At 35.4% G+C, this 27,218-nt stretch overlaps 1 protein-coding gene across 1 annotated transcript in view; it reads left to right on the plus strand.

Annotated features, from left to right (window-relative positions):
• Positions 1–26,782, plus strand: part of ADGB (androglobin) — a 108,881-nt gene extending 82,099 nt beyond the window's left edge. The window contains exons 25-34 of the mRNA XM_050315113.1: positions 3,123–3,310; positions 4,922–5,106; positions 9,236–9,450; positions 10,598–10,709; positions 17,684–17,781; positions 19,436–19,591; positions 21,408–21,516; positions 23,532–23,619; positions 24,597–24,780; positions 26,384–26,782. Coding sequence (XP_050171070.1) covers positions 3,123–3,310; positions 4,922–5,106; positions 9,236–9,450; positions 10,598–10,709; positions 17,684–17,781; positions 19,436–19,591; positions 21,408–21,516; positions 23,532–23,619; positions 24,597–24,780; positions 26,384–26,569 — 1,521 coding nt within the window. The 3' untranslated portion in view covers positions 26,570–26,782. The remainder of the gene's footprint in view (positions 1–3,122; positions 3,311–4,921; positions 5,107–9,235; positions 9,451–10,597; positions 10,710–17,683; positions 17,782–19,435; positions 19,592–21,407; positions 21,517–23,531; positions 23,620–24,596; positions 24,781–26,383) is intronic.
• The last annotated feature ends 436 nt before the right edge of the window (positions 26,783–27,218 follow it).

Below are 27,218 nucleotides of genomic sequence, written 5' to 3' on the forward strand. Positions count from 1 at the left end.
GGTTGGAATCTGACAGTGGCAAGTGGCAGGATGCAAAAAGAAATATCAGTGGTGAATACTGATTACTGCTTTTCAGGAAAGTGACAGGTTGCATAAAGAACAATCACAACTCGAGATTTATTTCAGATCCTGCTTAGCAAGACACAACTGTCTGGTTCTGCCCTGCAAGGCAGATTTTCCATTTCCCTGATTTCACTAATTCTTTCTCAGACCCTCTTCCATTTAATTTATCTTTATTGAAGGAAGATGTCCAGAATCTTAAACATTATTCCAAACAAAATCTTACCAACGCTTTGTGCAGTACAGTGTTTTTTGTGTTGGAAATGCTTGGGGTTTTATGTCCTACCTGAATAGATACATTCTGTAATATTTTTTTTTTCCTGGGGTACAGCACAATAGCCTCAGTGATTCTGTTGATGATTAGTGAAAATGGCCCTTTTTATTTTATTCCTGTGCTTCCCTATTGAAGTCCTCTCTTAAAGCAGAAATTTCTCTTATTATTTGCTAAACTAATGGCTTAATGTTTCATAATATTAAATGTGGTTAATATCAGTAAAGAGTGATTTTAAGAGTATTAAAACACAATTGTGCAGACATGCTGTATTTTCTACTTTTCTTACTACATTTGTCAATCACTGCTCTTGAGTTCCTCAATAAGAATATAACCTTATACTCTGCAATTTAGCCTTTTTTCTTCCTGTTTATAAATAGTTCATTAATGTTTCAGTGGACCTGTCCAAGCTATTGGAAGCTCTATTGATGTTTTGACAACACATTTTGCAATTATTATTAAACAGAGAATACAGCTGTATTATTTTAATCTGACTGTTACCTTTCATTATAAAAATATTTTGTAAAAAGCAGTCAACAATGTAATACATCAAGCAAGAAATTATATGGTTTGCCTGAATTCCTAAATATCAGTATTACAGAAAAAGTCCTTTTTTTTTTTTTTAAAACACCTCCCAGTTAGTTTTTCTGCTTCAAAAATATGACTCAGCAATTTACAACAGAGCTAAAAAGAAATCCTGTCAACAGATACTTTTATTCTCCCGCAGAGACACTTCTGGAACACATTAAAGTTCATTTCAGAATAATTGACAATAAAGATAAAATCTGCACTCTAACAATAAAGTCTGTTGTCATTTTGCAGACGTTACAGTCTAGATAGAAACTGCCTACTTGTTTTGCATTATTTGGATGTTTTGGTTTTGCATTAAATTTTCTTCTTCTGTGGGTTTTTTTTTTCTCCTGATGGATCAAGTTTTGTGGGGTTTTTGGTTCTTTTGTTTTCAAATTCTACTCCCTTTATTTTTCACAAGTCTTTCAAACAAACTGTAGAAAAGCCAACATATTTAGTCTGGAAAAAAAAGAAGTCTGTTTGAGCAAGGACACTGTTCAGTTGTTTGTCTTGACTAGTCATAGAATGATATAAAGGAATCATCTTACTTTGCCAAAAATTTAGTTTAGATGGTATATTAGAAAACAATCCTTTCTGATTCTACAGACGATGAAATGTAACAAGATATCTAAGTGGGTAATGACACCTCTCAAAAATTTTTTAAGAGGCAGACATAAATCTTATGGGATTGTCCAGATCTTCGCTCATTTCTCAGTAGTGACTGATGATTACTTGGTGTTCCTACCAGCTGCAAAATTCAGTTATTGTACTTTCTAATTGCTCATGGTGTTCAGAAAGCATTCACTCAAGCAGTTTTTTGGTCTTAAGTCTAAATTTTGTGCATATTTTTAGTGAACATTAAAATTGTATAACTTTATCCTTATAAATAGTCATACAAGAGAAAGAGTTTTTCTCATGCACCCCATGCTGTCAGAAAGCACTTGAATATCTGGCTGAATCCCTCTCAGTTTCCAAATATGCTTGTTAAGAACAGGAGGGCCTGTAACTATATGCTTAACTAGATATTTAAATAAGTGAGTTCTTCTGAATCCTAACTTTGAGAGGGTGCTATTACCTTGTGGTGATGAAAGGTTGTAAAGAGCCTTATAGTTACAATTCCACAAACTGGAATCATGAATAATTTATTTTATTTTCATTCTAAGTATTTCTGAAGTCCTGAGTCACATAAAGCCCTACATTATTGGGTAGTTCTGAAATCACAACCCATGTATTATAAGGATTTTTCAACAAAGCTGTTTTTGCTTTTAAATACTATTTTATTTAAACTGAAATTTAGCAGAAGACTGAAAGAGTTAAAAACTTTCAAAGAATTTTTGGACTGGAACATCTGGACTATTTCTTGAGTGGAACATTAAGTTTTAATGTTTGAAACAGAGAGTTAGTTAGAGCTATCTTAGAGAATATGAAGAAGGGACTTAATCCTGAGTTCCCCTGTAACACTACAACTGGCCATTGCACTCCTTATGTCCCTTTTTCTTACCTCTGCCTTTTAAGTAATCACATTCATATTGCCTTCCATTTTACAAATAAAAATTAATCAAATTTTAAAAATTTTTAAGCTTTACTCTGGTTCCTCATATTCCTATTCTCAGGATTTGTAAAGAGCACATAAATCAGCACCAGGCTTATTAATTGTGTGTTTCATTTTTATTAATTTGTTCCTTGAATTTTCTAATACTAGAAATATTTTCTCTTAAATCAACATCTTCATAAAAATAAGATTAATATATTGTAATTTCATGCTGTACTTGCAATTGCATTATTAAAACTAGGTGCAATATTAATTTAACCTCAAATTTGAAGACAGAAGTAATCTGGTCTCTAAATTTCCATGCAGCAAGCTCATCCACCTATACTTTCACACTGCCTAAAGCATATAGGAGCATCTTAAATCATCAAATAATTTGGTTACAAAGTGACTTCAGGATTTGATTGTACCTGCCCCTAAAAATACCTGCCAGCTTTGAAGTTAAATTAAATTGAATTTTACTTGCTATGTAACTTTTTACCAAATATAAATTGCTATAATAAGAGATGCATCATAAATTGGAATAGAATAGAATTTTAAGATTCTTGCTTATGAAGGACATCTTATTCTATTACTAAGTGTAACATGGACAGAAAGTGTGTTGCATGTAGTCATAGAGTGCATTTTAGTAGTTTTATTACCAAGTAAAAATTACTTGTTTTCCCCTTTCAGAAAGGATACACTTTTATGGCTGAAGCACACACTGATGACCAACCTGTGACAGCTGGAAAATGGAAGCTCAGGCTCATGAGTTCTCATAGTCCACTTCCATTTCTCTCTCGTGAGGCTGTAAAAAATGTCTATTCTACTAGATTGTTTAAAGGGCATTACATACCCAACAAAGAGAATATAATGTTTAGGTAAATATTGAGAGGAGAATAATTAAATTATTTTTAATATGGGTCAACCTTGACAGAAAAGTATGTATGTTCTTTCCTTTTTCTTAGAAGGGGAGAGTATTGAGGCCAATATCTAAATTTTATGGACTATCAAATTTAACATTTGGTTTGTGAAAGTGTTATTTTCTGAAATATTGCCACTGCTTAATGAAGAACAGGCATGAAGTGCACAGACTGTAACTTCAAAATAATAACAATACTTTGCATTTCTGAAAGCTCGATCCTATCCATGTGCCAATCATTGGAATTCTGTAGTACTTTGGGGGATAAAAAATGTATTAAAATGAAGATTTTGCAGATGGAGACGAAACACAAAGTTTGATACATTTTTTTTTCAGCTATTCTGATAAAGCTTTAAATAATACAGGAATGCAACATTTTCTTTCCTGATATGTCAGACCAATTTCCATCTTGCAGGGTTGGTAGAAAAATTTACATACATTTTATTTTAGCATCCTGATTCTTTTAGGAGAATATAGTTAATAAAAATGTGATTTAGTTTTTATTAATCCTTTTTCAATTGATTAAAGTTTATTAAAATACGTTCTGTCTGATTAACTTCAGAACTGTCCCTTACTAAATCACTATACTGAAGTTTACACAAAGGAGTACACACTGTACTAAAACAGGCCCTGTGCTTAGAGCTGATTAAATGTATATATTCTGAAGGTTGATTCTAGAACATTTTACCTTGATTCCTGAAAGTTTGTTTCAATATTTCAAACCAGTGGATTATTCTTGGGATAAATGTCTATTCAACAGAGGAATCAGTTTCAATACAAATAGAAAAAGAGTGTAATGGAAACATAACAAAGGGACTCAAATTTTGTAAACTCTCTCTTTCTTGATGATTTTTTTTCCTTTCTCCTTTCCTTTCTCTGATGTTACCAATCTTTAAAAAAAAAAAAATTATTTTAAGATAGTTACATATTTTTGGCTCCAAATGTGCTGAAGTCGGGGTGATGTAGTATTTTGGGTTGTCATTTCTTTGCTTGATTGATGAGATTAGTCTAACAATTTGTATTTATGGACAAACAGCAAATAATATGTAAAGTAGTAAGCCATGGAAAAGCAATTATTTAAATTTTGTCCTCAGACTCTAATTCTACAGTCTTTTAATGCAACAGTATTTTAAGTTGACCAGAGTAGCAGCTACTATCAGATGAGATAACCCTACCCTTTTGAAAGCAAATCATTCTTTTTTTTCCACTCAGGTACTTTTTAAATGATACTGTTCCCTGATCTGGCTAAGAATATTATTCTACAAATACTAATGCAGCAGGAGGTAAAATGTGTATTTGGACTTTTAATAAGGCAGTGAAAAAAATAAATGGCTAGACCACTCCTTTTTTGCAGAAGCAGCACTTACTTTGTATGTGGATTCACTGCACTAAACTTCACTAGAGGAAGCTTAGCCCACGAGATTCCAAGAAAACAGTTGACTACAAACTCAATTTTAAGTGTTTGCTTCCAGTTTGACACAACATTTAGGTCCTTTTCCTAAAAAAAAAAAAAAAAAAAAAAGTCATGTATAGTTGGTTATATTGCTGTAATTTTTTTCTTTCTATTTAGGTATTTAGTAAAAGTCAAAGCACCACATACTGTTACAGTGCATGTACAAACCTCTAAATCAGATGTGTTCATTAAACTGCAAGTCCTAGATAATGAGGAAGAAATTATAAGTGTCGCTGGAAAAGGCCATGCAGTCATCCCTGTTTTTAATTTCCTCAGTAATGAATCACCTTTGAGCTCCCACTGTAAGTATTGCATTCTGTATTGGATAATTTTATTCGCTGTGGAATATGTATTCTTACAATAATTTTAGCTAATCATAGAAAATACTATTTTTCCTGCTCTTTTCATAAAACCCTAATTGCTATTGTTTGGTAAAATTGGGGATGGGCTGCTAAAGAAGCTAAAACAAAACTGGAATGAAAATTTTGTCATCTGGAAGTACTCTCAGCCAGTTGATTGACCTTAGATTTTGAAGTGCTCTTTAACTTTACTGTTCAAAGCCGATAAATGCCGTTGAATGGGGTACATAATTCTTAAGACTAATTTTCAACAGTTGTCCCTGTAGTGCTCAGGTAATTTTAAAACAAAAATTAAGTACCATCTACCTGCCTCCATTCCACTTCTTATGTGTAATAGATTTTAGAGGCTACTGCCGTCTTCTTTCATAATCTGCATTTGATTTCCTGTTTTCTACACACCTCACTTTTTAATCAAACTATTTACATTTTATTTGTATACTATTTTGAATTATTCATTTTTTTTTTATTTTGAAAATTATTTCTTCATAAGAATTATAAATTTTCTTAAATAAAACAGATGTTTATAAGCAAACAAGTCAGTTATTTTACCCTTCATGGACACTACTGTACATAAGAGAAAAGAAATATTAAAGTCTTCAGTCCTTTTATGTAGACTTTTGAACAATAACTGTTTTGTAAATCTGAGTTTCTGCCTGTTTGAGCATATTGAGAACCTGAGGCAAAGACAAGTTGTTCAAATACTGGATCATTGCTTTGATAAAGCCCCAGTAGAATTATACTTCATGTGCTCACCTCCACTGCTTTGAACCATGTTTTCAATCATGATCCTTTAGAATAATGTCCTCTATGAAACTTCAGTGCTGTATGGGAAAAATAATAAAAAACAATCTACGATTTTATACTGTATTTGAAGGAGAAATGAATATTCTGATGCACCTTAAGTGTGTCTGAGTATATATAGGGAGTTGCTGTTTGGAAGGAATGACTGTGAAGCTGGGTTTTTTTAGTATTACAAGTATTTTTACAGTACTAGATCAAGTAGCCTTAACAATGAAGTTCTTTTCTTTAAGTATTTATCCTGTCTATCACAAAGAAGCTATTTTGTGTAAAATCTTTCAGAACATCTTAACTAAACAAAAGTATAATGAAATGTACTCATTATAACCAATACTACTGAGTGTCTGTAGGTTTAGTAGTGGTTCAGTTTATGGCATTATACAAACATGTTTCTTTGCTGTTGTCATAAGTGGTGTTAAGGCATGTACAAAACAATATAGGAACACTCAGAAATACTGATGCCAAGTTCAGGTGGACAGTTGTACAACTAACAATCAATACAACAAAATTCACACTGTCAGTAACTCATTGTCCTCTAAAACAGTGTATTTTGTCAGAATAGGAGTAATCAGAAAACACTACTATACCATCAGCATCAAATTTGTTAGTTAAGCCAGTTGCAATCCTTAAATTTGAAACTTATTCACTACCACAAATGTTCTACCTCTCATAGAATTGATTGCTGTGTTGCTAGAAGTACTAAGTGACAATTTTTTGCAAACATTACCAATAAAACATTATCTCCCTTGCCCACCCACTGCCTATTAATTCAGCTCCAGTCACAGCTGTTCTATAAATCTTTTGCAGTTCAAAAACTACATTAAACTGGTTGATTTTAAATATATTTACCTCTTCTGAGGTGTAGCACCTGACTTGGACCTCGAATATTTGCTTGCCAATAAAGGAGTTACATATTGACACACACATTGCAAGCACAGTTTGGTTTGTAGATACATCAGTTCTGTAAGCACAGATGGGCAAGTGAATGCTCATAATCCTTTTATTTTCCACAGTAACAGTATGTTGCAATCCTGTTGCAAAGTATCTTTCAGATATTTGTTTGAATCTGGAAGCAAGGTAGATAGGAGTTCCTTCTAGTCAGAGTTTTGCATAGGAAAACCAAGACTGAATATTTTTATTTGTAGTAAGAAAAGTAATTTGGTGTCCCAGCACCACCTGGTGACCATTGCTAGAACTGCTGGGTATGTGTGTATTTTTGTGAGCTTTTCCAAGTCATCTTTCCAGTAAGGAAAGCAGAATGGCGGTGTCCATCAATCTGAGCTGATTTGCTTTCATGGCACAATCATCCTCTAGGCAAACCATTATAGAATTTTTCAATACTAAAGCTCTTCAGGTTGAGGAGAAAGAGAAGAGGAGGAGAGTGAGGCAGTTGTAGCCTAAGGACCACAACCTCCCTAGGAAACCATGTACCTTGATAGGTAGAGATAAGCTCCTTCAGAGGGCAGTGCACATCTAAAGCCCAAGCTCCAGAGCTCCTGGAGGGGAGCTCACCTCTCTGTTGACTTCAAGAATGAGTGCATTTAGTTGGCCTTACTGCTTTTAAAGCTATCTTTTTTGTAAATTACTTGCACTGGCCCTTGCTAACAGCCCTCAGATAGGCATTTGAAGATCCTTCCTGACTAGAAACTTTTGTGCGAATATTGCAGATGGTAACCTAAAGGCAGTTTGCCTAATTAGAAAATGTCTTCATGTAGTTTTTCTTCCATTTGGAATACAAATTGTGTCTTTGCAGCAGGTTTGCACTCAGATGTAGAAAAATATTCAAGATTCTGGTATTTGGATAATGTTTCTTATTCATCCAAATGAATAAGAAAATCAAGTATTATCTTCCTTCAGGTTTCTCTCACAGGCCTCCTTACCACAGGGACAGCAAGAGGGATATCTCAGGTGCTAAAGATTCTGAGTGTAATGCAGGAGAGCAGTTATGATTGGGAGTTTGAGACCTCTTGAAGAAAGCATCTCTGCTAGGACTTGTTTTCATTTCCTGACTTCTACTGATTTCTTAGGAGTGAGGAAGCATTGGCTTATGCAGAGGATAGATGCAATAGGAAGTAATCCATGACATTTGACTTTTATAAGAAATTATATTTCCTGACTCCCATTGAATTTCTAATGGCATACTTAACCTCTTATTTGGTATCTATGCACTGACACACCACCAGTTAATTTTGCTGAATCTGGACTAAAATCCCATCACCTTCTGTGAATTTCCCTGGACGTTTTGTCAACACACATGACACTGTGCATTGTGCTTTTCAAGTGTTGCAATAATGCAGTTATCATCCTTTGCTTCTACTGTAAACATTGGGGAGAGTAAAGCCTTTTGTCCTCAGTGAAATCAAAATGTATCTCTTTCCCAGTTGATGGTGCAGCTGTTGTTAGTGTAACACGGGAAACTGCTTCCCCAGAGGTGGTAATTTCTGTTCTTATTCAATTTTTCTAAGAGATGTTCACTTTTAGAATTCTCTTTCCTTTCTCTGTAGACATGCAGGCAAGAGCGTATCACAAATTTCAGTGGCATTAGAAATTAAAACAAATTTATGGTTTCTGGATTAATACTTCTGTGAGAGACCTTCTTTAGAACATTCCTCGTTTCACAATTTTTCCACATAAACATGTTCCTTAGGTGACAATAACTTCATAAATTATAGACTACAAATAATTCTATACCTCCTTTCAAGACTAGCTTTTTCTAAACTTAAGTCAGCTATGGTCTTTGTGTCAGTTTGGCACAAAAGTCACTTGTGTCAGTTTGACACAAAGAGACTTGATAAAGACTTCTGCAAGGATAGGAGTTGCCAGAACTGTGGTGAGTGCACCTCTCCCCTCCATCCACAGTTGTACACAATTTTTTAAATTAGGTTATCCACATGGAGACCCCATCATGCAGCGTACAAGGTTATCTATTTTCTCTAATGGTGCTGTGGTGGTTAGTGCAGGAAAGAAGGGTGAGGTTAGAGGGAAAAAAAACACACTTTATGAACAGTAACAATAGCTATATATACACAATCCTTCAAATTTCTCATTATTTACTTTGAAGAGATTTGTGATTTGCATGCAAAATGAAATAAGTGTACTATTTGGAATAATTTTAATTAGAAGCTTGTGAGTATAATACAGTGTGAGAAAATTGACTATACTAATTCTTTCTCTTACTTTCTGGGGGCATGTATTTGCCTCATACCAATAATTTATAGAGTTTCTGTTTGGGTGGTTTTTGTTTGGTTTTTTTTTTTTTTCTGTCATTTTGCAGCAAAAATCTCACAGATTGTTCAAAGCAGTACAAAGAAGGAATCAGAAACCGGACATTCAAAAAAAAAAAGTCGTGATTCAATTTCAAAGGACAGAAAAACTTCTTCCAAGCCAGAACTTATACAAGAAGGTTCACCTATGTCAATAGATGAATCTTTGGAAATGATAGATGAAAGTTTGGAAAACTTTCAAAATTCTGTTGGAAGTCCACAACAAGTAAGAGATTACAAATCACTGGGATTTGGGGAGGGGCAGGGGTAAACCAGAAAAAAAACAAACATGATGAAGGAGTATTGTTAATTCTTTTGGTACATATGAAGATCTTATATCCTGAGGCAAGAACAAGAAACCAAAATTAACTGTTGGTAGCTTTTGAATGAGGCAATGAAAAAAAGGATAATGTACATGTGTGAATGACAAAATAAGAAGGGAGTTTCATATGAAGGGGATATATTTTGTATTTACATGTTCTTCATTTGACAAATCCAGTTCAAGTGCAGCATAACTTTCAGCTAAGGACAAAAAACTGCCAGAAAGTAAGTTAAACTTCAGATGCTTCAGTGTGAAATTTCTTTATGTTGTAAGAGAAGGCCATCATTAATAGTTTTCATAGAGAGACACTTATTTTCAGTCATCTAAAACCTTTACTAAAAGACACGCAATATCTGCTACTCGAGCCAAGTTTCTCATAAAGTAATGTCAATGCCTTGGATTTTTCTTGATGTCAGTTAGTATTATTTATCTATTTTAGAAAAATAATCTAGAGCAGTTCTTGTTTCTCTATCTCCAAGCGTTTCTGTGCTGCAGTTTTTCTTCGCAGTTGACTTCAATTGCTACAAAACATTCCAAGAAAACCAGGATTGTTCCTTTGACTCAGAACTGGCTTTAGAATTTGGAAAACAATTTTTAAATATAGCTATTTCCTGTTCAGTTTAGACAATGTTTAAAACAACCCATGGACCCTGTCACCTCTTCCTCAGATTAAGACATCATTGAGTGCTAGTATTAGGGCTCAAAGCCCTGTAGTAGGTCTTAACATTGACAAAAGTCTTTGTTTTGGTACATGGCATACATAGGAAAGTTACATTGAAATCTTAAAGGAATGTAGCTTCTTATTGTATAACCCAGTTTAGTTTCGTGTGATAAACACATGAGTAATTGTTTGATTTCACAGGAATTAAAATAAAGTCTGTGGAATTAACACTAATTTTTTAAGCTTCTTGGGAAAGCTTTTATGTGCAAGCTTGTAAATTAATTATGTGTTTTATTTGCTGGATTCAATAGCTGGCAGTTTGCTAACCTACAGGACTTGAACGCTTGCTGTACTTGTTATGTCTGCAGCATGTTGCATTTTCTTTCACAGTCTCACAAGTACATGATTCAGGCAGTAGTGTTGTATGAGAGTTGGCCAATTCCCGAGGATCAGTCTCTGTCTCTTCAGGAACTGAAGGAAGAGGAGAATGATGAAATCAAAGGTACATTGATCTAATTACATATTTTTTCAAGTGCATCATGTTACTGATATTTAAAAAAACCCCACGTATTGCTAGAAGCAACATTTTTTCATTTATTCGTTGCTTTTAGTGAAATAATTAGGCAACAAAGCGTTTTGTTCTGTGGGTCTTAGAAATGAACTTCGATTGCCTGAATCTACATCTTCAGTTCACAAATCATAAAGAAATCAGAGAATGCACTGCAAAACTCATCTGAGCTTCTGAGGGCTCATCTTTACGCAGAGATCTAGAACAGTTCTAGAAGTATGACTGTTTTTACAGTCAGAGCGACTGATGAAGTCCCAACGCCCTGACAAAGTATATCCAAACATAGAAATTTCTACTGAAACTACAGAAACGTGCCTACTGGTAATTTAAGAAAATACACTGACAAGAGGGGGGGGAAAAGGCCTGGTTTGGGATATGTATTGCTTGCTTCTGCACTGCTAGGAGAAGAATTTATCAGGGGAAAGATTAGGAGAGGTCCCAAGTACAGTCTGTATATTCAAGCCAGGAAAGGGACAGAGAAATTATAGAAGCTTTTCTTTTTCTTTTTTTTTTCCAGATTCTCTTAGCATTTCTTGTTAAGGGACAGAAAAAATCAAACCCAAGACATATTAAAAGCAGTTAGAATACTAGTCAGTATCCTATAAATTAGATAAATGTCTCATATTTGCTTCTTTTAACACTGGGGTCAACATGGAGTTATTTAGATCTTTATTATGTTAAAGTTTATCATGCTGGATCCAACAGCCTGAGAGAGGGAAGGCTGCTACCACTGCACACCCCCAGCTCCAACTATTAGTGAGGCTAAAGATGTAGTCCCAACAAGCACATGCACACAGACACACATGCACACTGACACACATGCACACTATGTCTGTCTGTCTGTCTATCTATCTATCTATCTATGCATTGCCAGCTACACAGATCATAGACAGACAAAACACTCTCACAAACACAGACAGCACCAGCAACTTCATCTTCTGGCTAGAAAGAATGGAAGTTCACTAGAGAAACTATATATTTATATAGGGGTGGATCCTTCCACCAGCTGGACTTAGACACCTAGTCTGTGTAGTAGCTCACCCCTGTGTCCCCAATGAGGCAGCAGCCCTACTCCAGCTGCTGGTGCAGATCATCATGCACACACGCACACATGCAGCTGATTACTGTGTGCTCTCCCCCCTAGGTTCCTGCAGAACCTGAAATATTAATTTCCACCACTCAGTTCATTTCCTGTATCATTAATATTAAAGTTCTATAGCTCGATTTTTAAAATAAGCAATGAGCAATTAGCAGAAATTATTTGCATTATCCTTTCTCATACACATACACTTACTAAAATCCTTATATTTCTTTGAATGATTTGATCTTTATTTACTAGTGGTATATCTCACTTCTTACTCTAGTTACATATTTCTACTTAAATTTCTTTTTTGTTTGTTTGTTTTTTTTGTTTGTTGGTTTGGTTTTTTTTTTTTTTTTTTTTTTTTAAAAAAAAATTTATTTTTTATTTTTGTTTTTTTGTTTTTTGGGTGGAGGGTTGTTGGGTTTTTGGGGTTTTTTTTGGGTTTTTTTAATTTCTAGTACCCTGGACTGAAGTTAGATTCAGCAGCAGTAATTGCTGACATACGTTATATAACTTCTTTGATTTAGGATGTGTTTGAGATTTTTTCAGTCATTCTTCAGTTACCATTACACAACTTTACAAAGATGTATCTTGTTGATTTATCATAGTCCCAGTCAGTTTTAATAGTGTTTGAGGAGCTATGTCATGTAGCGTTACAGTCCTGTACACAGCTTTCTCGTGGTGATTTCACCTGCTTGTAGTTTGCTGTGTTTTTCACAAAATCGTCTTTTATTCCTAGATGATTCCGTTTATTCTCCTGAATTTCTCTTTAATGATAGACTGCTTCTTACAATACACATCCTATGACACGGTCTTTATCCTTTGGAGTCGGCTACATAATAACAGCTTGCACTTAAAACGCCAGTCATGCTACTGGTGTGTAGGCATGTTTCCATGTCTATAAAACTGCAGGTCAAAGGAAGTCACTTAATCTCTAAATTTCTTCACTACTCAGCTCATATTATTGAACTTTGTCCATGTCATCCTCATATTTAGTCCTAGGTAGCAGTATTCCAGTTTATAGCTTCCCTTTTCCATGTTAACTAATGCTCATTTGCAGTCAAATGTACTTAAGCCACAGTCAATGATAACAAGCACTTTTTGTCTTACAATTATTTTAAAGTGTAATTTCTGTGTCCTCTCATAATTGCTGTTTTTCAAAGTAAAAAAAGTCCATTTTACAGTTCTTATTAACTGGGTGTTTCTGTTTATACAAGAATACCAGCAGATTGCCCAGGCCATCAACAGAGTTTAAAAACAACTTATATCAAAAAGTTTAAACACTACCACTCAAAGTATTTACTGTTTGGTACTTATTTTACATACCCCTGTTAACAGTAATATTTATCTGGAGTGCGTACTATAGTTAAGCATTTTGGGGAAGAAACAAACATTTAATCTTTTTTCTGATTGTGAACTAGTCTTAAATCAATTTGAAAACTGAGCTTTACAAGTTAAATCTAACAGCACCAGTTGTTAAACACCCAATCCATATAATAGTAATGTTGACATGTAACCAAAAAGGTATCATCTCACCATGTGATTTTTAAGAAAGCTGCAGTGAGCCAGGTGAATAATTCCTGCAACAAATTTTCACCATTTCAAGTATCACTTTTTCACGTAAGGCAACAGGGCCATCTGGAGTTTATTTTGTATTAAAGCTAATTTATCATGGCAAAAGCATATTTCAACTTTATATTAACATTTACTGAAGTTCTCTGGCATACAGACGCTGTGATAATTTTGTATCTGTTGATGTTTGTACTTGTGAAAAGAACTGTGTTATTGTCTTAGTTTAATAAGACACAAATGTTTGCTAAGGCGGGCAGGTTAGGAAAAAAAGGAACCAAACTCATCCCTCTAAGTTATTGTAACTTTGAAATTAAGAGGCTTCGGGTGAAAAGGTGTGGAAAAGGAAAATAACAGCTCTTTTTTTATTTATATATATAACAAACCTGAACAAGAAACCACAACTTTCAGAACGAGTCCTACTTTCCCTCTCTGTGTAACCACCCCAAGCAGGGACCACTTGCACATTTTGGAAAGCAAAGGGTGCAGTGTCTCACTGGCAGGCAGCAGGGAGGTGTTAGCAGGCATCAGCAAGGTGGCAACCACTGTGGCTGTCCCATAACAGTCAGGGGCCCTCCGTGGGCCCACTCCTCCACTCCCAGAACCTCTCTGCAGTTTTCATTCCTTTCTCTCTGTTTTTGTTTGTTTTGGTTTGGTTTGGTTTTTGTCTTCCGTTGGGAATTTTTAATGCAGCAGCTCTTCAGTGGAAAAATAGTAAAAAATAAGTAAGGCTGGGGTCATAATTCTTGTGGAAAAGGGGAACAATTAGCAGGCAATCTTGCAACTGCTAGTACCATTTTAAGATCCTTGACTGTGTGAACAAAACCCTTTAAGATTCATTTTGTATATATGATTTTCAACTATTACTGTTTTGGGTTCTTTGGTTTTATTTTTCTCGTAGTAAGATCGTAAGTTTTTTTATGCAACTGTCCTAACCCCAAGTTGAATCATCATTGTGTGCTGAATGCTAACTGCAGTATGTGTTTTACATATTGCCTTAAATTAACTCAAGAGTATAAGTTGTTGTTGAGAGAAAGTTGTCATTCAACTAAGAAAGCAAGGGGAGATAGGGTGCCCAATCCAGGCAGTAGAGATGGATTTGAAAAGGCAGGACAGGTAATATTGTTTGGAATACTCCCTTTTTATCCTTTAGGCCTAGGTGTGTTCCTCCCACTGGTTTTCTTTTCCCATCAGAGAACTTGCTGGCTTATACCAAGGACAGGATTCCATGAGATGTTTAACAGGATGTTCAGTTCTGTCTCTCTTTATCTGTCTCCCAGCTTACCTATCAGTTGTGATTAATCACTTGCCTGGTGTTCAATGAAAAAATAGATCACTGAGGATAAGTGATGGTGCTTTAGACCTCTAAGTCATGCTCTAACCCCACACTACTATTGCAACCATATTGATGGTTTGCTCCTATCCTGGTTTATTTTTACTGTTTATTTTTATATTTATTTAACTTTAGTGTCTAGGTGAGCCCAACTTTGTAAAGATTTTTGACATTGCTATCCATTGAGTCCTTCTGAGGGTCCAGTCAGAGATGGGAAAAGCAACATCTGAACTCCTCAATCTTTTTGTAACAAAATCTGAAAGTCCCTCATGGGATGAGTAACAGTCATTACTGCCAACTACTGGGTAAACCCACTAAATGCTCAGAGCTTATTTCAGACAGCAGGAGCATGATATCTTCTCAAAAAAATTTTCAGAAGACTCCACTGTGTTTTACCTATGAATAAGATAGATTCTAATTTGAATTTCATAAATCAGAAGTAGCTCTCTATCTTCCCTAAAAAAGAGAATTGATGCATCTCAATCTGAAGTTACAAGTTTCAGATAGGAATTATTTGGTGTAATTGTTTATCTTGTCATAGGCAGGACATCAGACTGGATGATCACTATGTTCACTTTTGGAATTAGACTAAATGGATTTCTGAATAAATAATTGATGAGCAGTAGAGAAGCTGTCGTCTGTGTGTCATCACTGTCGGACTGTATGATGCCCAAACTTTTCTTGGTGCTGTACAGATATAAAAACTACCATTGAAAGTGTGTGATGATTGATGCATAAGCTGCGAGCTGGAATGACCTTTTTCTTTTTTTCCTGTATCATCTCTCTTTCTTATTATATCCCATACAAAGCATTTGCCTGGCTTTGCCCTTAAAAAAGCCCCAAGAAACTACTTACATCTCCCTTTGAGTCAGAGTGGGTGTGTTGCATGCTATAGTGCCAGACTGCAACCAGTGCCCTCTACAGGTATATCTGGAGGATGATTCCAAAGCTGGGGAGACTGCCTACTCTGGTGAGGGAGTGAGAAGGGCTGGGAGAACCTGGACAGTGAAGCATAGTTAGCTAGGAGAGCTCAATTGAATCCTTTGCTAAACATTCATATCAGGAGTTAAAGAAGGTAACCTCATTCAAGCCCTGTCAGTTCATATGCTTGCTTGTTATTTATTAACTTCTCTGTGTATACAATAAGTTTTGAGCATCAAGATGTTAAAATTCAGAGTGTTAAAATATTTATGAGAACCAGACAAAGCTTGTGATATCCCATGACGTAGAAAGTCTCTGCCTGATATAAGTTAGCTAAACTACACGGAATGCCTTTGAGCTTGTGTAAACAATAAATAATTTATCTCTAAAAATTAATAATTCCTTGAATAATGCATGTACACCAGCTTGATTTATGATGCTAACATGTTATGATAATGTGAAATTAATTGGAAAGCCATTTATTTCCAATAATGTAATCACAATTTTCTTTATATTTGCATTTCCTCTGGAATTGTTTTAGTATATTCAGTATTTGTGGAGACCACTTTATTTTTTTCTTTCATTTTTTAATGTATGCCTTGGTAGCATTGAATGAATTAAAGGTTAGCACTTTGGTGTCATTGTACATTTTTTAAGTAGCATGAGGAGATAAGAATAATATCCATCTTTTGAAAATTCTTTGTGATTTAAAGTACAATGTATGATGTAATATACATATACATCATATAAAATGTATTTGTATGGGGAGTTGTATGTGTATTATAAATATGTTTATATACATTTAATATTTGCAGTTGTATATATCCATATAACCTCAGCCATGATGTTGCAGATCTGATCCAAAGCTCATTAATTGTGCAGCACAGTGATTTGTCCTCAGTGGAAGGAAATTAGAAAAGCATAGATTAAGTGAGAGATACCTTATTATTATCATCAGACTGTGAAACAGTCACTCATATCCACTTTTTTTCTAAGAGAAATCCCCTGGTTTATTGTATTGACTAAATCTAGGTTTTCTGCATTTGTCTCAATGTTTCAAATAGTATGAAGGTGGAAGGAAATGGAGATTTCAGGCTCAGTTTTTTAATCTATCTCATAGTGTTTTGGATTGATTCCTGGTTGTTTCAAATGACATGTTCCTTATGCTATTAAATTTATATGCTATTACAGGCTTTATTTATTAATTTATTTCAGCAAAGAATATGACATGCAAAAAGTCTTGTTAACAGCTGCCTACCAGCTAAGACATTGCGGAATAAGTGTCAATTCTCAGTATCTTTAATTCAAATATATAGTATACACATGTACTGGTAATATAATTAATTAAAAATGTTCTCAGAGAGTTCTGAGAATGATAATTTTGCATTTCTTGTATATGCATCAAGTCTCAAGTATGTTTCTTTGCCTTAACTTCCTTGCATTTATGGTGGTATATATCTTCTTTGCTGTTCTTCACAGTCTCAGGCTTTGAGACAGCAAGAGAATATTGAGACTTCACCTGTTTTGAGCTTCTTATCTTTCTGGTTCATAATATTGATTAGACTGTGTGAGACTATATGAGGGAAGTATGAGTGAGGCTGTGATTCTGTTCATTTCAGTCTTTATACTGACCCATGCACAAGGCAACAATGTGACTGATGGCAGGGACCATGGCAAACTCACGGTTAAGCACTGGGTAAAGCGCTGTTTAGGACAGATTAGGCTGTTGCAGTATGTCCACCTTTTAAGTCAGTTTTGAAAAAAATGTTCTCACAGTCTTTCTTGGTAGTATTTGAAATTGTCAGCAGATTAACTGGCTTTTCTATGTCTCTCTGTATGGCTGTTTTGTGCTGTTATTTCAACCTAAGTGTTATATGGGGAATTATACTTATGGATAACAGTGATATTCTCTAATTCATCACGCATTAGAACTATATCTGAGTAATACATGGGGGAAAGCAAGAGAAGCACAGCTTCTCCTAATGCTCACTTCTTTTGAAGGACAAGAGTTTGCAAATATTCCTAGATCAACCAGAAAACATAGAGCATCTGAGAAGATAGAAAGAGAGAAGTCTCAAAGAGGATCGATTGAATCTCAGGTGAGAGCAACGACAAAAACTGGATTTCTTGAATGTGCCATCATTGTACTGAACATAAATATATTCTCAGGTCTGCAGATCAGTACTGCTAGCACTTCTAGTGTATCCCTTGCATTTCTCTATGTTATGCTTTGCCACCTTTTTAGATTTAGACCTGTAAAAGGCTGAATTACAAAGGTTGAATGTAAAAGATGTGCATCCTGGATTTAGAGATGCAATGTGCTCATTTCTTTGTTTATGTATAAAGTGGTTGTTTCTTTTGTTGGTGTAGTTTCTGTCTCTGCTGAAGGTTTATTAAATTCCAAGAATTCAGCATATTTGCATCCCATTAGTCCCTCATTCTAGGGGCTTTTATGGCTTCCTAGGGAGATGAAATAGGTCTTTCCACTACAGTCAGTTCCTGTCTCATATATGACAATTGTCATTAGCTTGCAGATGAAGAGTGGCAGAAGAATTGGTATCTACTTGCTTAGCTGGAAATTCTTCTCATCTGTGGCGGGATAATCAGAGTGTTTTGTGGAGGACCAAAAGGCCTTTATGCCTTAAAAGGAATAATGTTATTGTTGCAAACAGATTAATGAAAGGCAGTGAAGAAACTGACAGCTCCTTGTGTAATGGTATTGCTTTTACTGGAAGTTTTGCTGCCTCATGGCAGGTAGTTCAAGGGGAGAACAGCTCCATAGAATTTTTCATGAAGAATACTGAATTTTTTTGTTGACTAAACCTGCAAACTTCCCTGTGACTCGTATCCACACCTAATTATACGGAGTTCTGGAATAGTGCCTTAGGCCTTCTTTCAGAGCAGTCTGAGTGGCTGCAGTTTAGCTTTCTGGCCACAGAAGGTCAATGAAGCTTCAGGCTGTGTCAGATTCCTTCCTTCAGCTCCATTGACTGGGTATACTAGGGATTCTGGTATCATGGTTCTTGGGAGTTCTTCAGTCCACCACTGAAACAGATAAAAGTTTCAAGATGGAGCTCTTGCAGATAAAGAAGATGCCCACCTTTAGTTTCAAAGAAGAGCTGAACTCCTAACTCAGCTTCTAAATCTTGGGCTTCAAGCTTTTTCAGATGATACAGTTTCCAGAAATATATGCAGCACAGTATCTTGTTCATTGGTCAGACAGCAGAATAGTCTCCTACACCTCAGGCACCACTTAGCCTTTGGTTCTGAAGAAGATATGTGTTAAGGTGCTTGAGAGAGTTTGGGAAGTGATTGGAAAAGAACCTTATAAGACTTAGCAAGGCTTATTTCTACACAAAAAACCTACTTAAATATAATATGGCTCCTAGTAAAAAAGCTTGTGGAAGGAAAGGAAAGTTGAGAGGAGGGGCGAGAAGTGGAGGGGAGGGGGAAGGGGAAAAGGAAGAGGAGAGGGTAGAGGAAACAGAAAGGAAAAGGAAAGGAAAAGAGAAGGGAAGGGAAAGAGAAAGGGAAAGGGAGTATGGAGGACGCTGTATGGGACTGGGGGAGAAATGTGTAAACAAAATATCTCAAAAAGCTTCCACACATTGCAAAGCAGTCTTCCTTTCCTTTGGCAGCCACTCTTTGTGTCATAATGCTTGCAAAATTACCAGGATACAAAAACATAACTTCATCCTACAAAGTGATAATAGATGTGTGCCAATGAATACATTGTATTGATGATACTTTCAGCAATCATTTTTGAGCAAACCACACTGGACTTTACGTGTAGTTAGTGAACAGAAAGAGGTGGACGTTCTGGAGATGAAGAAAGACACCCAGAAAGCAGATGAAATCAGAGCCATGAAACAAGCCTGGGAGTCTGCAGAGCCAGGAAGAGCTGCCAAGGTAATATCAGAGTGGTATTTTTGCAGTGGTATCTTCTTCACAAGTTCCAGGTGCTGTTGTGATGGTAGAACAGTTTCCAGAACAGAGACTTTCTCAGAGCTGTCCTCTTCACCACTCTATGGAAGACAGGAAATTTTACACAATTTAAAGAATTAAAAGTGATTGTGTGCATGAATTCTGGGCAGGAATCCAGATCATCTACTTCTGGCCTCTGTAGATTTTAGATTCTTCTTTACAAAACATAGAAAAGTTTCTCTTTAAAAAACCCACTACCTCTTCACAATTGCAAAGCTACTGCTTGTGACAGGTTTAATGTTTAATGTGAACAGATTCTGTTGAGAAATACACTGCTAGAAACATGCTAAAAATTATTTCTCTTGAAGAACTGGCACCTGTTCATGTCACCACTCAAACTGTCACCTGCAGCTAGGATTCCCAAATTCATTCCAAGTTGCAGGTTATCCATGAGCCTGTACATGTTCTGTATGAATTCACTAATTCAGTTGTCAGCTACAGCTGGGTACTTTTGATGTGACATATGCTTAAGATGGAAAAATAATACATGTTCTTTCTACTAAAGCATAAAGTTGCTCTGCTGATTCAGAATTGGAAGCATCATTGCCAAAGAAATAAAAAAAAAAAGAAAATAACAAAATGTAGTCTTTAAGCTATCACCACCACTACCACTGCCCATTCAGGGATACTCAGCCAGAACCCCCAGCTTAGAAGCATTTTGTCTTTTTTGCATTACCTTTCAGGAATGAACCTGAGACATGGATCTTCCCAGTTACACTTTCAGATTTTCTAATTTTTTTTCAGTGTATTCAAAGCTCAAAAATTTTTCTGACAGTACTCTATTAAGTTCTGGTCTAAGGGGAATTGCAGCTCTGCAGTGGTGATTAGTTGTACTGAGACTGAAAATGCAAGTACAACCTCCTAAAGATTAGCTGGAAATGAATCCCATTTGATGTGTAAAGAGTCTCATCAGAATACTGGTTCTATCACCATGTCCTTTTTTTATCAGAAAATCAACCGAATTGCAACTACAGGGTTCCATTTTGAAAGCCCCTTCAGTCTGTGACATATTTCTAAACCAGCTATCATTAAGAAAATTGGAGCAACCACATGGAATATGCTAAAAACAAGGTCTACAATGGGGTCTGCTATCCAGCATAAGTAGCTTTCCATCGCCTTTCTTCTTGATCACCCTGCCACAATGTCTGCCCATGCCAGACTCTGCGTATCGGGTGTCTGACTCCAGGGTGACCTTTGGCTTCTGTCCATTCTGGCAATCTCAGCCCTTGAGAAAACGCCCAGTGAGCCAAAGTCGCCTTCTGAAAAAACAGAAGTGCTGATGTCTGGTTTTGGCAGCAGAGGTAATTGAGTCTGAAAGAGTTTGCACCCCAAAGGTCCCATTTCTCAGGAGGAAGTCTAAATCACCATGCTATAGGAGCCCCTAAGAGAAAGTGGTATTTCCCTAAGGAGGTGCAGTAGCTGTACATTCAGCTATAAGGGAATAACAATTTTCAGTTTTAGAGGTTTTTGTTTGAATCCAAATATTATTTAAACTTCCCAGAGATCAGTAACTTTCCAGTATTTCACTGGACAATGATCTTAAGTGTAAGTATTCAGTGTCTCAGGACTGATTCACTGGGACCCTGGCATCCTTTCTGATTCCAGCCACAGGCAGAATTGCATACTGCACTCTGGTCTTGGGTCTTACTGACCACTTATAGAATCCTTCTTTTGAAAATTCTTTGGGATTTAAAGTATGCAGTAGAAGTTGTCTTATCTGGATTATAACTTTGATCTCTAGGCTTTTCAGGAACGTATGCGTTTTATTAATAAGTGTGCTGTGAGAGATTCAGAGGAGTCCAGAGCTGGGGCTGAGACCACCAGTGTAACGCCTAGTTCAGGAGAAAAAGGTAAGGGTATAACTTTCTGTGTCTTCAGTTCATCATGTTCAGCTCCTTAGGAAAGACCTCTACATTAAATACTAGTAATAAATGGATAAACCAGCCTTGATAAAGGTGTCCAAATGCATAATGGCACACTTACCCTCTATCTTCTCTATCTCCTCTTTGTTTGAATTGTTTCACTTCTTTATTTCCAGGCATACAGCCTCATGGCTCTTGGAGGCTGACAGATTACCATTAAGCAAGCTTCAGGTAGTCCTTTTGTAGTAGAATTCTAACCCTTAATTTACCAGAAATTTTTTGGAAGTTCAGTGGAAAATACTTACTCACTCAATTCCAAGTTGGGTACCAGAGTTCATTAGTGTAGAAATACTAAAAAAGTGTTTAGCAGCTGAAATAGTATGTCAGTAAGAGACTAATACATGTAATGTGCATTTTTTATGTTAATATTCATGGAAACTGTTCACAAGCAGTGTTCTGGAATGGAGGTGTTAAAAAGTGCGTACTGAGTAGCATCAGCTTCCTGGCAGCTTCCATAAGTGCTAATTTTATTTAGTAGTTACAACTTCTGTGGATTCTTCATATGTATTCCCTGCCAGTTACTAGACTGTAATGAGAAGGTGAACTGAGTGGAAGGCTGTAAGCTTTCTGCTGTTTTTTTCTTCTGTGAGTAATGCTGAGATCAGGCCATCACAAAAAGGAAAGAATAATACTCAGTCTGATTGTGACAGTATCTGGTCATGGCTCATGTGCATGGAATAGAACCTGTTACCAGTACATAAGATTAGTACTTTTCCATCCAGGTAAGTAATCTTCATGGGAAGGTTTTAGAACTTAAAGCAGGAGCACTCCTTACTTAATGCCTTAAACAAACACAATATTGATTATCTGAAAAAATATTATTTCCTCTAAGTTACTGGGTAAGTACTTCAAAATTACTTCAAAATTAATGGTTGTCTACCAAGAGCTTTGTTCTAAACTAAGCATTCAGAGTTTAATATAAAGTCTTATGAAGTAAAGAGTGACACTCCAGTGACTGTAAGTTGTTATGGTTCAATTGCATAGAGTGCAGCAATAGGCAATAATATGATGGAACATTTCTGTATCTTAATGAGAATTCTTATATTCTGGAGGATACTTTTCTGAAAGGCAGTGCCTAAGGAACTTCCAAAGATCCAAGTCACCCTTCAAGATCACCAGAGAAGGCTGGTATATTTGTCTCTGTAGTTTTTTTTAATGCTCAGAAACCTCTTTTGTATTTTTGATGAGAAAAATCCCAGGAATATTTTTAAAATGTTTCAACTGGTTACTGCTACAGGTAGACAAGAAGAGAGTTTTTATGAAAGAAAACTACTCCAGTCATCATTAAATCACATCAAATTTCACAGGCATTTTCAGCCCATGCAGAAAAATTAAAAGAATGAAGCATTTGAATAATCACAACGCAGCTCAGCCCAGTGCAGTACTTAATATCAGATATGTCAATAGAACATAGCACAGTTACTATCCATATGGTTAAAAAAATCCTAAGACTTCAGAATACAAATTTTAATGTCATGAGATCATTTTTTCTTTAGACTGGTATTTCCTGAACTAAATGTCTGCCCCAAAGGCAATACATATATTTTTTTTAAACTACAACCAGGACTGTGCAATCAGATTTTTATTGATTTTTTTTTTAAATTAAATAATATGATTCCTAGCTGATTATAAGTTGTTCTTATATTTTTTAGGCACTGCAAATTCAGTGTTCTTGCTTAGATTTACAAGCTTTCTTGAGTAAAGTGGATTTAGCTAAAATACGTATATTAGTGTAATTCTAGCATATGTGGCATATTTGATTCTATCATGAGTGTTGGAAATAAAAGTGCAGAAATGTTATATCCTTTCCAAACCATATTCTCATTTAATAGTGTATTTTGCTGAGGCAAAAGAAGAAAAATTTTCTTAAGAATTTAGATGGAGCTCCTAGCATAACCAAATAACCAGGTTAATCTGTTCTGGTTTGTATTTTCTTACCACAGGAATGAAAGCCCCACAAGCAGCTATTGACTCAAGATTACAAAGGCAGAAAAAAAAATGGGAGCTTGTAGACCTTAGTCCTTACCTGAGGTAAAGTGCCTTAACATAATAAATGTCAAAGGACCTGAATCACTGCACTGCATGTAATCAGTATGTGGCATAACCATTTGAAGAATGCACATGCAGGCAAATACGCTCATTCCAGTGTTCAGAAAGAAGCACATACGAAGTTTGTCAGGATATTATGCTAGTATAAAATACTATATTTAACAGATGCAGTTCAGTTAATAATAATAATAGTTAACAGCTGAAATAACTATATGAATTGTATTTCCTGTTCAAAAGAACTGTATTGTTTATTACAAGTGTTGACATGAACTTATCGAGCTAATTTACTTGCACCTGCATATTTGCTGTGCTGCAGCTAGAACCCACTTCATGCTTAAGTCCATTTGTATTCAATGTGACATTTCTACATCTCACTGATTTTCAAAAGACCTTAGAACATGCTGAAATAATTGCCCAAATTTAATTTTAAATTGAAAGGGAAACTGGTGTTATATCGAAGTGAATAACCTTGTAACAGTAGAAAATATAGCAAAATATCTTCCACAGGCTTGAATCTTTTAAACATTTTATTTGTCTTCTAGTCTTTGACTTTTACACTAGTCATTTAAGTCAAAATGTGAAAAATATATTGTCCACTTAGCTGCCATTATGCAAAAAGCAAAAAAAAAAAAAATTACATTTGTCTCAATGTAGAATTATAATATCAAAAACTTCTGGAAATATATTTCTTGCAAAATAAGGGTGCCACATGTAGGAGTTTTTCATATGCCCAAAGATGAGCAGTTTTTTACAAATATTTTTAAAAATAGACAAGTATAAGAAGAACTGGCCTGAATGTTGTATGTAAGCAGAGTAAAAGTGACTCCTTAACCATATCTAACCATACGATGGTGACATTGCCAAATATAAGCCAAACATATGCGTGTAGGTTTTAAACAAAATGTACAAGACCCAAAGTTGTATTGGAAATGAGACAAATATCTTTGTATTTCCTTCAGAAAAACAAGGTCTGAATCTGTGCTGAGAAATGAGTCTATCATTCAAGAGCAGCAGATACGTAAAGAGGAAAAAGTTAACCATTTTAGGGAACTTCAAAAGCTGGTTTTGGAGCAAAGAGAAAAAGAAGAAAATGACAGAGCTTTATTGAAGCAAAATATACTTGAAATGTATGAGAATCTGCAGGTAGGTTGTCAAGATTACTTTCCAGTAACTATTACTGTGATGTCCACCACTAGGCTGAATATCTTAATCAACCATTATTAAAACTTTTATATTCAGTACCAGTAGTAAGAAGCAATGAACAAGCTTGAAATTTTGCTTGGGCAAAGGTTAAAACTAAAAGTTCTAAAGGAAAAAAAAATAGTACTGTGCAACCTCCTTAATATGATGTTCTTAGTACTTTCTTGATACAGCTCTCTGAAAAAGTACTATTTTAAGAATATCACCATAAAAGTATGATTATATTGAGCATTTGACATACATGACCAGGTGCATATGAGGTAAAGCACCTCTGATTTTACTGGTTTTTTTGGTTATAGAATTGTATAGGCTTTTTGGAAAGTAATTTTTTAAAAAAATTATCTATGGGGGCGAGTTGCTCTTAATATGTCTTACAGCAAAGTTAGAGAACATAGTTTTCTTGGAATATGCATGATGCCAGCAAATGAAGAATTTGAATTACTATTCCTTAAAAAAAGATGTATATAAAAATAAAATTGATGGCATTAGGGTAGAATCCATTGTGAGGATTAATGCAGCCAATGCATTGCACATGAAATTGATACAAATATCTTACCAAATTGACTTAACTGTGGAGCATCAACAGGAACAAAATTATTTGTTACACAGTGGGAATACAATAACCACTATCAACTAACTGGTGACTATTCAGAGCTCTTAAGGCTGGATAAGAGACAGTAAAAATAATTTTACATCAAATCAACCTACTTACAGAAACCACTTGAAAATATATTCTTTTTAAGTTCCCAGTCAGCCTGATTTATATTACACAGCTACAGGTCTGCAAGGAGCCACAGTTCTCTAGCAGTGACTGATCCTAATAAGAATACATGTCCAGGTTTTCATATGTTGCTATGATTTTGGATTCCTAACATACTATATATTAGAAGGGAATTTTTTTTCCTGGAGTAGTTCCTCAACTCTTTCTAGAAAGTATTTCCATTAAAAATATTTCACAGTATGAATTTAAAATGAGAGTTACTTGTGAATATGCACACTGTGCTGATAAGCACTTTTGCAGTTTTTTCATCTGTAGACCACAGAGAACTATATAAAGGTATTCAGGAATCCCCATTTTCCAGGATGGAAATGGAGAGGAAAAAGTATTCAGAGGTGTTCAAGTCCCATTTGCCCTAAGTCTCTTTGAAGGTCAATGTGATTCAGGCTCCTTTAGTCTCTTAAAAGGCTAGAACTTCTAACCCATTTCAGCATTTCTGAAAACTATTTTTTAATGAACTTGTTTAAGACAGCAAAGCAAATCAGTACTAGTCTGTTGCTCTATCATCCCTTCACATGTTTATCTTATTATGCTAGCAATTTAAAAAGGATTTTTGTGAAGTTTCTCTTCTTCTTCATGGTGAAAAGATTGACATATAGCTGTTTCGTATGAGAAATAATAAAAATCCAAGTAAAAAGAAAAGGAGAACTCCTCTCCCTCTACTTACAGAGTCACAGAGTGAAAGAGACCAGGAAGGATGCAGTTGCTTGTGATTGAATCAAAATTCATGTGTTAAGAGGGGTGGTATTGTTGTTTGGTTTTGCCTAGGCATCCTTAGATGAAACACGAGTCAGAGTTCACAGCATTCGGGAAGCATACAGAAATAATCTGCTAGAGGCTGAGCTCAGAAAACAAGAAGAACTGGCAGCTCAGGAAGCAGCCTTGAAAGCAGAGAAAAAGAAGAAAAGCACAGACAAAGCCAAGCCCGGTAAAGGTTTGGGGAAAAAAAAGTAGTTGCTATCATTAGTGAATTGCATTTAACAGCATGGGAAAGAAAGTTGATATGCAAAGATGAGAAAGAATGTTTGTTACTTTGCGGTATTTTTGGCAACTGTATCACATTTTATCTTTTTGTCTGTTGCTAGTGAAAAAAATGATCTGGTATTCTTTTTAACAAAATGTTTGTTATTTTGCTTTCCATAAAGCTACTCACTACTATTAAAGTTTGTGTGTTTTACTAGAATAACTTTTGCAATAAAATTTGTATTCCATTCAGACTCTTCTCCCAAAATCAAGTGTCTTTTGCCTTTTTTTTTTCCCAATCGAAACAGAATCAGTAAAGAATGAATCAGAGTTGAAACAGTGAACGTAACCTGTCAGTTTTGAAAGTCATTTGATGTGGCTGCCTAAGTGGATGACGATTTGTGGAGTGCCTCATAATTAAATAGTGTCATACCATACTTTTGGGAGGCTTCCCAAAACCTGGTCCACTAGGCACTCACAAGCTTTCTGTAATATCCCTTCCATCATTCTCTTAAGTGTTTTTGAATCTCACAGTAACTCTCTGTAGTAACAAACTCTTGGCACAACCTTCCAAGGCTTCTTAAATGCTTCTAAAAACCTTACTACTTACTTTGTTTATCTTTCCTAAGCTATATTTTGC

The sequence above is a fragment of the Myiozetetes cayanensis genome, unplaced genomic scaffold, assembly GCF_022539395.1.
Source record: "Myiozetetes cayanensis isolate MyiCay16 unplaced genomic scaffold, myiCay2020 scf2-11, whole genome shotgun sequence".
NCBI lineage: Eukaryota > Metazoa > Chordata > Aves > Passeriformes > Tyrannidae > Myiozetetes > Myiozetetes cayanensis.